Source organism: Syngnathus floridae, chromosome 11, assembly GCF_059516105.1.
Source record: "Syngnathus floridae isolate MCC-2025c chromosome 11, RoL_Sflo_1.0, whole genome shotgun sequence".
In the NCBI taxonomy this organism is placed as follows: domain Eukaryota; kingdom Metazoa; phylum Chordata; class Actinopteri; order Syngnathiformes; family Syngnathidae; genus Syngnathus; species Syngnathus floridae.
In genome coordinates, this window is record NC_142423.1 from 3026936 (window position 1) to 3041422 (window position 14487).

The window sequence follows — 14487 nt, forward strand, 5'->3', positions numbered from 1 at the left end:
TTCATCATTCAGAAACGTCCCATTTACAGAATTAACAAAACATGCGTGTACACAAATCAAAGCCAAAGGTGTCTCCAACAAACGCAGAGTGTTTTTGTGAACATCAAAAACTAACAAACAGATAAAGAGGACAATTTAGAGTCACTACCTGCAACAAATGTGGATGGCGCTGGCCCAAAAATCAACTTGCTCAAAACCTCAAAATGCTACAGAACTCGTCGACCTGTTAATAATAATAATGTTAATAATGGACGAACGCGTCGACCTGTCTGCAGGTGGCAAGCTTCTGGGATTTCCTCGCCATTTGCACATCACGTCATCGACAGGCTGAGCTGTTATGGCGCAACGCGACGTATGACGACCAGCGACTTTTTCTCGCTGGTCGTACAGATTTCCATTTAAAAATGTAAGAAGGATAATTCAAGTATGCGAGGAAAAAAAATGACTCAAGTATAGTAAGGAGGAACTTGTACTTTGTTACATGCCATCCATCTGCAGGGGTTTTTCCGCTTGTCATGTGAACGCTCGCCCAGCTTTCAGGCTTTAGCCTTGTTTGGGTCAAAGCGCCTAGCTCTGAATAGCTCTGAATTTGTCGCGCCCAAGGCAGCGCTATCTGGGCCAATGCTGCTGCGCACGTGTCAGAGCCCACACTGAAGGGCCAGAGTGTGACGCAACGGCTCCTCCACATTTCCCCCATCCATACGAACGTACTTGAATTTGGGGTCGCAGCGAGGAACATTTTCCCGTTCTGACTTGAAGTGTCGATGACGTGACAATAGTCCGTATAGTCCAATGGCAGAAAAATGCAAGACGGGGAGCTTGGTGTGTTACTGTCGATGCAATGATTAAACGGCAGGTTGGTTTGTGACATCTTGTCTGGCTTGTACGACCGAGGTGCGGTTGAATGCAGCAGCAAACACGCGACACTGAGCAAGTCACGCAACACAATTATGACGGAAATGCGCTCCAGCAGGGATGCGCAGTGAGACAATTACAAGACATGTGCATGCAGCCACATCCAATAAAGATATTACATTAGAAAATAATGCATGCGCGCTGCTAATTGTGGACGGATATGTGTACATCTTCTCTTTGATTTCCACTTTCTTTGGCATTGTGGATGAATCATGATGCTTGATGATACGGATAAATCCGCAATCGTGGAGCGTGCAAGGTGGCGCTGCTGCTGGCTTCCGTCGCCGTGGCGTTGAGAAGAGAACACATTTGAAATAACTTGCCCCTGAGTTCAGTTAGCTAACTTTGGAAATTACACTTGGCCAAAGAGCCGAGGGAATTGCTTATTGCTCTTAATTCATGAATTCGTCCTGGCTCTCTGTGTCCCCAACCTAACCCAACCCATACAACCACCACCATGGGAAGTTTCCATTTTCAGAAAATTCTCAGAATTTGGTTATCTAAAATTTGTTTTGTACGTGTGAAATATTGCATTTGCAACTCTGATCCAAATCAGAATCGTCACAAGTGTTTGTTACAACAGAGGGTGTCGTGTTCTGGATTTCCCAATTTGGGGCTTCAGCGGCCGCTGCTGTCGGCTGTGGCTGAGCCTTCCCGCCGCAAAAGGTTCTGGCTCTGAGCCCAATGCCCATGAGTGAGAGGCCGAAGTCAAAGTTTCGATGTCGCAGGTGAGACAAGCAAGACAGAGCGAGCGAGACAGAGCGAGACAGAGCGAGACAGAGCGAGAGAGAGACTGCTCATTTTGGAAAATAATTCTGCACGTCCAGCAGGAGGAGAGGAGGAGGAGGCTGTCATAGATCTCAGTGCAAATGTGGAACCACTTACGGCCCTGGAAAGGGTTAAAGAGAAAAAAGAAGAGAGGATTAAAGCGGCTTGTTTAGAGCAAAAGCTGTCAGAGCTGCTCAGCGGCGACGTTTCCTTGACGGCATCCAGAAGGAGCTCCTCTCAGTTGCTCCTCAGCTGCTCTTCTTCCTTGGCCAATCCGCTCTCCTCCAGACCTGTCATCTTCTTGTCAACGCAGAAGTGGACGGTCCGGAGGGCTGCTTTTTTCCCGCGGATGTCGGCAGCCCGAACCTGAAGGCCAGCCAGCGCCTGCCGGGAGCCCAAATGCGTTTGCCACTCGTCGCCATTGTCATGTCTTTGCTTTGCCACGCCATCAGGAGTGTGAGCCGGCCCTATGGTAAGTGCGCCCGACCGCCCGCCTTTCAAGCAGAGACTCCGCCATTTGAGTCCAAGCATCGGACTTGAATTAAACCGCGTTGACCAGCATTGAGACTTTTGCGGGTGGATTTTCTAGCCATGAGCGTGGTTTACTCGTAGGCTTTGAAGGGCAAATTTGGTTCGAGCCATGTTGCGGGCGGCCATCGTCCTCCTCAAAACGATGGCGTCCACGCGTAAGCTGTCACACTCCAACCACATTTGACAGAGACGAGAGTGACCGGTGATTCTTTGGCATCGTCTGTTTGCAATGTGATTTGATGTTTGCATCTGTTGTGACTTTTCAAAAGCAACTGGACTCCCGAGAGCCAAATGACAAAACTGACCAGTCTCGTCCTCAGAGGGCACGCCATTGTCATTTTGAGGGAATCAAAATAAGATGATTTGGACACATTCCCCCAAAACAAAGTCACAGAAGTCACAAGGAAGTATCACGAGAAGCGACAAAGCGGCGAGGTGCCACGGCAAAGGGGCCGCTGACGAGCGGGCTGCCGTCGGCAGATGAGCCAGCGAGCGCCGTCCTTCGCCCCCATGCATGTGGTCGGCAAACGGACATCCCGTCGTGCTTTGGCCTTTTGCTGGCCTTTGGCCTTTTGCCGGCCTTTGGTCTTTCATCCCCGCTCCCGCGCAGGCGAAGGGCAACCGGGTCCTGCCTGATTTGCGCTTTGATGGCTCAGCGGCTGTACCCGTGCCGCGTCTGCAGATGGACAAACAGATGTTCGGTGTTTCCCTCTTTCTGTTTGCAATCAGTACATGGGGGAATGCGAGGAATGAGATCCGTGTCGGGGTGGCGCACGGCGTTTGCCGGGCTCAGAGCTGGGGACCTTTTTATGAAGGTGGTCGCTCCAGAATTTAATTGAAAAAGCTTCCGAGGACAAGAATGTCAGCAGTTAAAGGGGAGCCAAAGTCTGGCCTTCGGTTTTGTTGAGAATAACAATTTGGTGGCTGACGAGGCCTTTTACTTCTTCTTGGTGTCCTCTCTCCTCAGCTGAGCAAGATTGGTCGCGGAGTTGCACAAACTGCAAGGAGTGTTCCCGCGACAACGGCTGCGTGCGCTGCGCCGAGCGCCTCTTCCTTCTGCTGCGTAGGCATGGTGTGGCCCAGCACGGAAGCTGCCTGCACGCCTGCCCCACAGGATACTTTGGCCAGAGGGGGCGCCACCTCAACCGATGCTTGAGTACGAGCGCAGCGCCGACGGCCACAATCACACGTGACAAACACCAGGTGGCGCGCATGCCACAAGTGCTGAAGCTCGATACTAAACTTTTCAAGGCTCTTGAAAATATGCACACAGCTGAGATGAGTGATGCTCCGCTCAGATTTCTTGCATCACTTGTGCTCATTGTCCCCCGCCCTCAGCCAGTCCAAATGAGTCAAGGAAGGCAGCGTCTGAACATGCAACCATTTGATGGGCTTGATTTGATGTTCGATTTGATTGGCCACGGGACCACTCGAGCGTGTGTCGGCCACGCCCGTTGACAAGGAAGAACATTTACAAATGGCAAAAATCTCAAAGGTTGCAAATAAGCGTCTCAGATGAAACACTCAAGTACTATACAGGAGCATCTGCAGTCGACAGCAATGCAAATGGCGATTTGACAAATGGGGCAGATTTGTCAGCAAAGCATCGGATGGGGCCTAACGGCTGCGTCCTTGTGCTGGCGCCCTCTGGAAATGAGGAGGTGTCAGCTTTTGTTAGCAAGGTGACGCAAATGGAGAGCTCTGCTGTTTTACCGGGTGGCCTTCTGAGAGCTGCTGAAGCATCCCGGCATCGTCGAGTAAAACAAATTCCCGGGCGGAGTGCACGGCCACTTTGTGACGGCAGCAGAAAGGGCGCATGGTTTCTTTAACAGCTTCGACGCTGCCGGGGGTGCGCGTCATGCTTTGATGCGAGTCGTTTTCAAATCAATGGCAGCCTTGTTTTTGCTTGACATGTAAGGCAAGGCTCAAAAAGCGAGCGGCAAAATGTCAAAATCCCCACTCGGCTCAAAGACACATGTGGCGCAGCGCCAGGCCAGCGCATTGTTTGACCTCATGCCTCTTCGCTGTTGTGTGCAGAGTGCCGCTCGGCCAACTGCGAGCGCTGCTTCGGACGGGACTTTTGCACGCGGTGCAAATTGGGCTTCCACCTCTTCAGCGGCCGCTGCCTGAGCGTCTGTCCCTCCGGGACCTTGGCCAACAACTCCCAATGTCTTGGTAAGGATCATGGGTTTGCAACGTGACGCTCGCACGACGTGTCCATCGAGAGTAGAGCCACCAAACGTGGCCAAGCTGCAAAATACTAAGAAACCCATTTTGGTTTGAACCTTTCATTGTGAATATCAAACCTCCAGTTCTGAGATGCTCACTTTTGAAAATTGGTCCTGTGACTTGGCAACATAAAATTTGGAAGACAATTTCTATCATGGGCAGAGCCACAAAAACGTCTGGAAAGACGCAGGAGGTCTGTCAAATGGACACAATTTGCAGACTGACTGACTAAGTGGTAAAGAATGTTTTTTGTCTTTGAAATTCAGCACCTGGTCAATTTGCCAAACACGTCTGTCACGAGCATAAGCACCCAAAAAAAGACTCCCAAATTCTGAAAAGTCTCAGTCCTCCGTTTTGGTTAAGAGTTGGATGAGCCGCCGGCAAAGGCAAGACTCAAGAAAAAGTCAAGTCAAAGTCTGCTTTATTCTCAATTCCTTCACGTCAAGACATACAAAGAGATCGAAATTGCGTTTCCTACGATCCCACGGTGGAGACATATTACACCCAATTGGTCCACAGACAAACAAAACATTCAAGTAAACAATACAAAATGTAAAAAGAAGAAGGCACATATAATGAATAAACAAGAGCAGCTCGGTTGAAATGGTGCAATTGTGCATACAGCAGACAGTCAGTGTAATAGCGCAAAAGTACAAGTGGAGTAGTGCAAGTGGAGTAGTGCAAGGCAGCCATCATGGCCAAAAAGGCCAGGACATTATGCAGCCGAGGGTGGAGGGGGGAGAGAGCGTTCAGGATCCTAACAGCCTGGCGTATGAAGCTGTTGGTGAGTCTGGTGGTGCGGGAGCGCAGGCTCCCGTACCTCTTCCCAGAGGGCAGAAGATCAAACAAAGTGTGAGCGGGGTGACTCACATCACTCACAATTGTGGTCGTCTTGTGGGTGAGGTGGGAGGTGTAAATGTCCTTCAGGGAGGGGAGTGAAGCACCAATAATCCTTCCAGCTGTGTTCACTATGCGCTGCAGGGCCTTCCTGTTGTATTCAGTGCAGCTTCCACCCCACACAGCGATACAGCTGGAGAGGATGCTCTCAATGGTGCCTCGGTAGAATGTGGTCATGATGGCTGGTGGAGCACTTGCACGCCTGAGTTTCCGCAGGAAGGACAGGCGGCGCTGAGCTTTCTTCGCCAGTGATGCAGTGTTGGTGGTACAGGAGAGGTCTTCACTGATGTGCACCCCCAGGAATCTGGTGCTGCTCACTCTCTCCACCACAGCACCCTCGATGGTCAGTGGCAGGTGTTGGGTGTGGCCCTTCCGGAAGTCAACAACAATCTCCTTGGTCTTGCTGACGTTCAGCAGGAGGTTGTTGTCCCTGCACCACGTGGTCAGAAGGTCGACCTCCAACCTGTATTGAGTTTTTCACCCTTGGTGATGAGACCCACCAGAGTCGCGTCGTCAGCAAATTTCACTATGCGGTTGTTGCTGTGGGTTGCAGTGCAGTCATGCGTCAGCAGGGTGAAGAGCAGCGGAATGAGCACGCAGCCTTGGGGGGCCCCCATGCTCAGCAAGATGCTGCTTGAGATCGCTTGCCAACACGTTCTACTTGAGGCCTCTGACAGAGGAAGTCCAGTAGCCAGTTGCAGAGGTGGGTACTGAGTCCCAGTTTGTCGAGTTTGCAGATGAGTTGTTGTGGTACAATGGTATTGAATATAGAGCTGAAGTTCACAAACAGCAATCTCACATACGAGTCCCTATTTTCCAGGTGGGTGAGGGCCAAATGGAGGGCAAAGCAGATTGCATCCTCAGAGGACCGTTTGGCTCGGTATGCAAACTGGAAGGGGTCAAGGGTAGGGGGGAGAATGGATCTGATGTGTGTCATAACAAGCTGCTCAAAGCACTTCATGATGATGGGTGTCAGTACTACGGGGCAGTAGTCACTGAAGCAGGATGGAGCAGTTTTCTTCAGCACAGGTATGATGGTGGCAGCCTTGAAACATGATGGGACGATGGCTTGCTTCAGGGAAGTGTTAAAGATGTCTGTGAAGACACCCTTAAGCTCATCAGTGCAGTTCATCAGCGCTCGACCTGGGATGTTGTCCGGGCCTGCTGTCTTACGAGTGTTGATAGCAAGTGTCCTCCTCACGCTATCGGCAGAGAGGCACAGGGGCTGCTCGTGTGGAGGGGGAGGGGTCTTCAGCGGGCAAGTACTATTCTGAGCGTCAAAGTGAGCAAAGAAGCGGTTCAGATCGTTGAGCAGAGGGATGTTGCTCTCACAGCTCTACAGCGTGGGCTTGTAGTCCGTGATGGCCTGAATGCCCTGCCACAAGCAACTGCCCCTGACTGCAGCATGAAATTTGCATCCATCATGGCAAGAGCCACAAAAAAAAAAAAAACTAGCAATTTCCAGTCACTTGCACCACTTGTTCCTCTTGAGATGGCGCCTGAGGTTTTTGTCAAACGGTGCCCCAGAGTCCACCATAGGCCGCTCTCGAATGGGCCGGCTGCGGGCAAGGTGACCTTTGAGTGCAGGGACGGCGGTTTCTCCCTTTGTGGCTCTTGTTTTTCCTCGGCACGGCACAGCTGCGGCCTCCCCCTGCAAGCGCTCCCTCCGTGCCTCTTCCAAGCTCGTCACCTTGAAGGCCATCTGTTGAGAATTGCTTTGAATGTTTGATGATGGTTTGCACATGTCACTGCTTTTGCTCTTTTATTGCACCAAGAGACTGGCTCCATCAGTCGAATGGATGGATTTTTTTTCTTTTTCTTCTCAGACGAGTGTGTCCTGGCGTCGCTGTCCGAGTGGAGTGTGTGGAGTGCCTGCCTGCGTGATGGTGCCCCTTGCGGTTTCAGGTCGGGACAGCAGAGCCGCACGCGGGAGAGCGCCCCGCCCAAGCACACCCCGCCCGAGCACGCCCCACCCGAGCGCGCCCCGCCCGAGTGGACCACCTGCCTGTTGCATCGCGAGACCAGAAAGTGCCGGATGACCATGATGTGCCCCGCAGGTCAGGGGGCACCAGCCCACACGCACACATGAATTGCAAACCTTGTCAAGTGAATTCAGAAACCCATTTGTAAATGCCACAAATGCAAACGCGGGACTAGGGCAGGGGAGCAAAGCTTTGACACGACAGATCACTTGCGGAGCGGGCCAGGCAGCTTCTCTTGGTCCTCTTATTTTTGGACTCCTTTCTTCCCTTACCAGGTGAAATTTCTTCTTTCTTCCTTGACTGGACTCGGTCGCTTTTTCTCCATTCCTGTCGTTCTTTCCTTCTTGGGACTGGAACCCAGAACCTAAAAGTGCGAGGCCTCCCGTGGTGCCGCCCCTCTCCCCTCTGATACTCTCCGTCATCAATTCCCTCAAAGTTCCTATTTTGCGCTCCATTTCTTCCTTCTGTCACTATTTGCTTGCTTTCTGTGTCCTTGCAGGAAAACAAATGGAGGCAGCCTGCAACCTCCCAGTAGCGAACTACCAGTACAAAAAACCCTACGATACACAGAGTTGCCCTCTTGAAATGAAGACATCTCAGCTCCTTTCCTCAGCATTGCTCCAAAGCGGAGCATTTGGATTTCGAATTTTGCGAAAGAGTGGTGCTAACCTCCACTCTGGCCAGACCTTTAGGACGGGGAGAGTGCCCCCCCCCCCCCCCCGAGTGGAAAAGCTCAGCCGCAAATCTTCAGCACGCCCCGCCGTCTCGTACATCAAACGCTAAAGCGGCCTGCTGGAATTTCAAGCAAAAGCAGATTCGTTAGCAAGCTGGCGTGGAATTTGGTAGTCGTATCCACCATGGGAAGACCCACAAGACAAAAAGGCTCATGTTTGAAGAGACACAAAAAGTCCCTCACCGACACTCTTAGGAGCTTCTGTCAAATTTTGCAGCGGGATGTGCGGTGGGCAAGCCTGAAAAGATTCGTCAAGTTCGATCTTTTGCTGTGAAACATGGCCCGTTACCAAAAGGGCGCCTTGTAAATTTTTGTAGCCATGCAAACACATTTGGAGAGCCTTTCCATCTCCAAAATCATGAACACGATCGGCGGGCTGCGTCACTGACGCAAGCCAGGACTGTGTCCCGTTTCTTGGCGCATTTGTGCAAATGTTTGCCCATGTGGGATCAAAAGACAACAAGGGCAATTTCACATTTTTGCCACCCAAAAAAAGCTTCACCATCAGTTGGTGGGGGAATGAAAGCAAAGTTTGGTTTGCTTTTCTTTGCTCCATTCTCTCGGTCAACAAGCAAGCTTTCAAGCTTTTTGTGTGTTTGGTTCCCCGAGCGCAACTCTGACAGAAATCAGAAATCAACTGTTGAAATATAGTGGGACCGCTCAGTCGACACCAACTCGAGCCGACCGATGGCACACGTTAAGGACCAAAACAGACTTGATGGCTTCGCAGCATTTTGTGGCCAAGAAGTTTTTGCGATTTCTGTGACCAATATAAATTTTGTAATTCTTTTTTCAAATGATGAAAATAGCACTCAATAATTCAGAGCACTCAATAATTCAGTTCAAAATTAAAACAATTAATCTAATATTGGGTGAACTTATCAAATCTTTGGCGTTATTCATTGTTGAAGCAGATCGAGAAAAGTTTCAGAATTCCCTTCCTTTTCTTCCAAAACAAGACTTGACTTCAAAGCGAGAGCGCCGAAAATGTGGCAAAATACGTCGACGATGACTCACAGTGCTTTGGTTCGTGCCAAGTGGACAAAGTGGCAAAGACATTGAGCATTGTGTTCCAAAGTCAGAGCAGATGTTTGCAAATGTCATATTTGGAGTCCATGCAACCATCGGAGGGAGGCAGGGAGGAAGGAAGGAAAGAAGGATGGAAGGTTTACGCGGGGGAAAAAAAAAAAAAAAAGTTGAGGATGACAATTCCATCAACCAAAGTCGCAAACGACGCTCCTGATGGGGTTGGGGGCTCGCTGCTGCTGCCGCCGCCTCTGCCGCCGCCTCTGCCGGCAGCCGTGACTGCGAGCAACTGCAAGAAACCCATCAGAAATTGTATTTTTATGGTGGGGTAAAATGGATGTTATAACTTGAAGCCATGTGGCCTTGTTAGGAGAAACACAGATGTGCTCTTGTTCGATTCCAGAGTGGTGACGTGACAGTGAAAAACGTTGACGAGAGCAAGCGCGTCTCCACGCGCAGGCGGAAAATCCCAACTCCAGGATAATTCTGTGTTCATCGCTCATCGCACTGCCAACAAACATTTTGCTATTGTGCCCCGCTTGCCCTTTTTTTCTGCATGACGCTGCTGTTTGACTCTTGAGCGGCGTCTAGAGGATCCCCAACTGGGAAGAGACAAGGGCTTTCTAGAATTACGTAACGAAATCTTCTTTCGACTTTTCCCCTCCCTCCCTTCCTTTTTTTAACCCCTCCGCCTCTTTTTCCTTCTTCCCCCTACGCTTTCCTTGTTTCTCCTTTTGCCCTCTCGCTGACATTTGTGACTTCTGCTCCTTTTCTTCTGCTTCTTTTCTCCCAGCCAGTACATCTGCCCGCTCGCTCGCAGTCCTCAATGTAGCCGTGCCACAGCCTCATGCAGTCAAAGGAAGGCGCATCAGCAATTTCCAGGCACCGTGAACATTTGCTGAGAGCTCACATGTCCTCTCTGAGTGCAATCACACAAAATTGGTACACACACTCTCTGGCTCGGGCGCAACTTTATGTTTGCTCATCAAAGTGCTTCATTTCTTCTTTTCATGTCCGCTGGTTTGGAGTGAACCCACACAAGCAAATTCCATGACGCGGTGAGACGGCACATGGACAAATTTGGCTTCCTGCTATTGGGCAATTTTCTTCCTCTTCCTCCTCTTTCTTTACTTCCTGTCATGTGTCCCAATACTTCTGCAGGGGTCAAGCATGGCATTCTCTTTTGCAACTTTTCTTCCCATGGATCCACATCACTTGCGTTCTTTGCTCTGGCTGGGAGTCACGCGCATTCACGTGGACCATGGCCCAAGTGTGTTTCCTGTGAATTGTCTCACAGTAAACGCACCGCAAAACAAGTTTTCAAATGCTGCTCTGGAAAAGGGCCTCAGTCTGCGGCATATGTGGGGAATAAAATGAAAAAGGGAGACGGTTGAGCAAAGAAACGGGATTTGCTTTTACAAGAGAAATGGGAGAAGGCAAATTGTGCAGATGAGTTTAAATCAAACACGGGCTCCAAATGATGAATTCACGATCAAAAGAGTTCCCACTTCATTTGCTGATAGCTAAATTGTCAACAATCAAAGTCAAAGTCAAAGTCTGCTTTATTGGCAATTTCTTCACATGCCAAGACGCACAAAGAGATCGAAATTACGTTTCCACTATCCCATCGCATGACTCGTCCACGCTTGCGTCAAAATTTGGCGGAGTTAGACAAAAAAAGCAGCCAAAATAGACGGCCACTTGGTAGGTCTGAGTTCTCTGCCCCCTCCCTCCCTCTTCTTCGGATTTACTCCGGACAAAGCCATTTGCTGCGTGTAGGCGACCCAATCCGTCTGTCCATCTGTCTGTCCTTCCGTCCATTTGTCCACCTGTCTGCCGCCACTTGTTGTGACGTCATTCCAAACGTCGGCTTTGGCCGCGTCAGTCGTTTGCTGACATTTTTGCTACCGTCCCTTAAACAGAAACAGCCTGAGTTGTCTCGGTGCCGGCCGAGCAAACAAAATGGCTTTTGAAACATCTTCTCATCCCCAGTTTGAAAGGTGTTTATGGACTTTTGTTTTGATGCCGTGTGCTGGCATTAGTCACGCAGACACCAACCAAACTTTGCCTTTGTGTGTAACACGTCCACATAATGAGGGACAGGACGAGCTCCAGCTGACAAGCTGAAGGATAAAGCGGGACAAATGGACATGGACGCTCCAGACTATTGTGCAGAAGGGCCAACGAAGCCCGCAATAAAAGAAAATATATACTATATATATATATATATATATATATATATATATATATATATATATATATATATATATATATATATATATATATATATATATATATATATATATATATATATATATATATAGAGGTCTTTCCCACGTGCTTTAAAGACATTTTCAAACTGATAACATTGGCTAGTTGATTTGGATGCTTTCAAAAAGAAATTATTTTACACTACAAAATAAGACAATGACATTCAAACATTGAAAGAAATTGTCTAAAAAAGGACAACACATTGCACAACAGTTCTGACTGCAATCTCAGCATAGAAGGTGTTCAAAAACACATCCATTCAGTCAAACGTCCGTCCGTCCGTCCGTCCGTCCGTCCGTCCGTCCGTCAGGAAAGGAAAGGAAAGGAAAGGAAAGGAAAGGAAAGGAAAGGAAAGGAAAGGAAAGGAAAGGAAAGGAAAGGAAAGGAAAGGAAAGGAAAGGAAAGGAAAGGAAAGGAAAGGAAAGGAAAGGAAAGGAAAGGAAAGGAAAGGAAAGGAAAGGAAAGGAAAGGAAAGTGGCAGCTCTCCAAAGAAACGCAGCGTGGATGTTCAACAGAATGCGCAGCCTCAGCAAATTTTGCAAAAGCTGACACATCATCCAAAACCCCGTCGACGGGTCAACAGAATGCGTGGCAAAAAAACGAGCAAGTGGATTTGCATGAACGGCTGTTTCCAAAAGGCTTTTCTCGTCTCCAGGCACCAGAAGGCCGAGGACGCGAGGGCGAGGCAGCGACCATCCTAAGAAACCGCTGTGGATGCTGGCCATCAGCAACGCCAGCAATGTGCGCAACGTTTTCTGAGATGCCCAGCAGACCTGCTCGCTCAAGGACAGCAACGAGGCAACAATTCAAGAGTCGGCCGCAAACTGGGACACCCTCTTGTCAATTTAGTGCACCTCGATAACACGGACACAAGGATATTGCGGTGCTATTAAAGGTCCCGAGACGGAAGGGGCGGAGCTGCAACAAACAGTTTGCAGTCTTTGCAGAAAAGGTCTTTCCAAAGTGGCCCTGCTTGAATGTGGACGTGCATTTGGACAAGAGGGCGAGCTTTCAGAGGGCAGGTCAGCGGTCGCATTTAAAGGGGCGGGCCTCTAGCCGCTATGCTTGCGCAATGGCAAAATGTCCCAGAGCGGAGGGGTCCAGAGTGGATGGGCCCAAATTTGTGTGCTGAGGCACACAACTGCAACTTTCAAAATACGAGTCGTGTTTTATTTGGACTGTGAGGCCCAGTCCGAAGCAGTGGACGGGCCCCGCCTAAATCAACCACAAAAGCTATCGAGATATGCAGCAAATTCATCAGCAGAGATGAGACAGCGGCCCCGTGAGAATTTGTGCCCCCCTCCCATTTTGAGAACGGTGAGTCTTGGACATCGACTGACTCTTTGTCTTCCTGGGCGTCTGTTCAGGTAGTATGGCAAATTTGAACAGATTGCTTCCTTCCTAGCCCAAATTACAGGGGGGGAACAAATCCTCAGAGCGGCCCCGTGAGAATTTGTGACCCCTCCCATTTTGAGAACGGTGAGTCCTGGACATCGACTGACTCTTTCTCTGGTTTCCTGGGGGTCTGTTCAGGTAGTGTGGCAAATTTGAACGGGTTGCCTCCTTCCTAGCCCAAATTACAGGGGGCGATCAAATCCTCACAGCGGCCCTGTGAGAATAAGTAGACCCCCATTACACTTTTCACATTGCTGTAGTGTCAACATTTAATTATAATGCACTCATTTTAATGCAAATTATTAAATGCAACAATATTAAGTTGCTTAGAAAATACATGAATAATAAAAATAGATTAATGATACTCACAATGAAGGAAAAGGTCTCCTTTGTAATATATAGTCCTTGTAGCATGTAATGCTCCCCAAAACGAGGAGCTCCTTTGCATCGAGGTCTATGCAAAGATCTCACGTAATTATAGCATTGCTTTTTGGGAAGTGAATGAGTGTTCCGTCTGTACGATTGGTCTTTGAACGCACCTCGTGTCAACGGCAGAACGCGAATGAACTTAGAAATAAAATGAAATAAACCCTTTATGAAAATTAAAATTGGCTGACGCAGATGTGTGTTCATGTTTTTATTGAAAACAACCAAGTGCTGTTGCCGCACGGCATCGCTTTTTCGCTTTCCACCGCTTTCCAAACAAGGCGTGCGCGCTCCCGCGGCAGGGGAAACAAGTCTTTACGGGTGAACCTACACAGGCACACCTGTTGACCTCCCCTCCTTCAACTTTATTGCATGAAGTGATGCGTCGGTATGCAACAGCGGGGAGATTATGCTTCTCTTTGGGAAATCTTTATATTATAATACTTACAGTAGTTTTTAAACAACCAGTTTATGCATTTATACGTCTAAATATTGCAATTTCACATTAGATTGCTGGTTCGAAATGTACTTTTATTATTATTATTATTACTATTAATGATTATTATTTTAATAAACTTTAATTTTAAAACGGGTGGTGTTTGAGTGGTTTATTCCATGTTTTTATTTTTGCACATGAAAACAAAAAAATCTGACATTTGGTTAACTGCTTTATATGACAATATGTATATATGTATATGTGTTATACGTTATGTGTTATATGTGTTGGTGTCGCCCAAAATAACAAATGTAGGCATATTGTGTAATACTTACTTAGGCCTTTACATTCCTTTCGGAACATAGGCCATTGATGAAGAGTTTTCACCCTCGTCTGTCTTGTGCCATTTTCTCCAGCTGTTTCCACGACAGTCCCCTTTTCTTGACATCCAGCTCTGTGCTCCTTCTCCAGTTGTTTTTGGGTCTCCCTCTACTTCTTTTGCCTTGTGGGTTCCATGTTAACGCCTGTTTAGTAATAGCCGTGTTGTTTTTCTCAGGGTATGTCCAATCCAGCTCCACTTCCTCCTCATATCTCTATTGTTTCTTGTTTGGTGCGGTCCCACAGGCTGGTGTTGCTGATGCAGTTGGGCCAGAAGATCCTGAGGATGCGTCTTAGGCAGTGATTTGTGAAGGTTTGCGGTTTAGTGGTGATGTGTTTGGTGGTCCTCCATGTTTCTGATCCATATAGCAGCACTGTTTTGAGGTTGGAGTTGAAGATTTGAAGTTTAGTATTGAGTGAGATTGTCAGGTCTAAGTACCATCAGATATTATTTTACACAATATAACAAAGAGGAGAAGACAATCAGTATTCGTTTTACT

At 48.5% G+C, this 14487-nt stretch overlaps 2 protein-coding genes across 4 annotated transcripts in view; one reads left to right on the top strand and one right to left on the bottom strand.

The window, feature by feature from the left end:
- LOC148390319 (uncharacterized) overlaps window positions 1-14487 on the bottom strand; it is a 30489-nt gene that overhangs the window by 13102 nt on the left and 2900 nt on the right. The window contains exon 2 of one of the 2 annotated variants that reach the window (XM_088390202.1): window positions 13945-14361. The gene's annotated coding sequence lies outside the window, so the exon portion shown is untranslated. Of the gene's footprint in view, window positions 1-13944; window positions 14483-14487 lie in introns of those variants that run through there. The other variant, XM_088390203.1, reaches the window with a different exon arrangement.
- rspo4 (R-spondin 4) lies at window positions 1889-13663 on the top strand. Of its 2 annotated transcripts, none has more exons than XM_088390206.1 (5): window positions 1889-2155; window positions 3182-3370; window positions 4252-4389; window positions 7167-7397; window positions 7822-8754. In XM_088390206.1, exons 1-5 carry the CDS (start codon window positions 2083-2085, stop codon window positions 8103-8105), a joined length of 915 nt encoding a protein of 304 aa, XP_088246332.1. In that variant the 5' UTR covers window positions 1889-2082; the 3' UTR covers window positions 8106-8754. The 2 variants fall into 2 exon arrangements, with proteins under 2 accessions (XP_088246332.1, XP_088246330.1); XM_088390204.1 differs by lacking the exon at window positions 7822-8754 and adding an exon at window positions 12008-13663 and having other exon boundaries at window positions 1962-2155.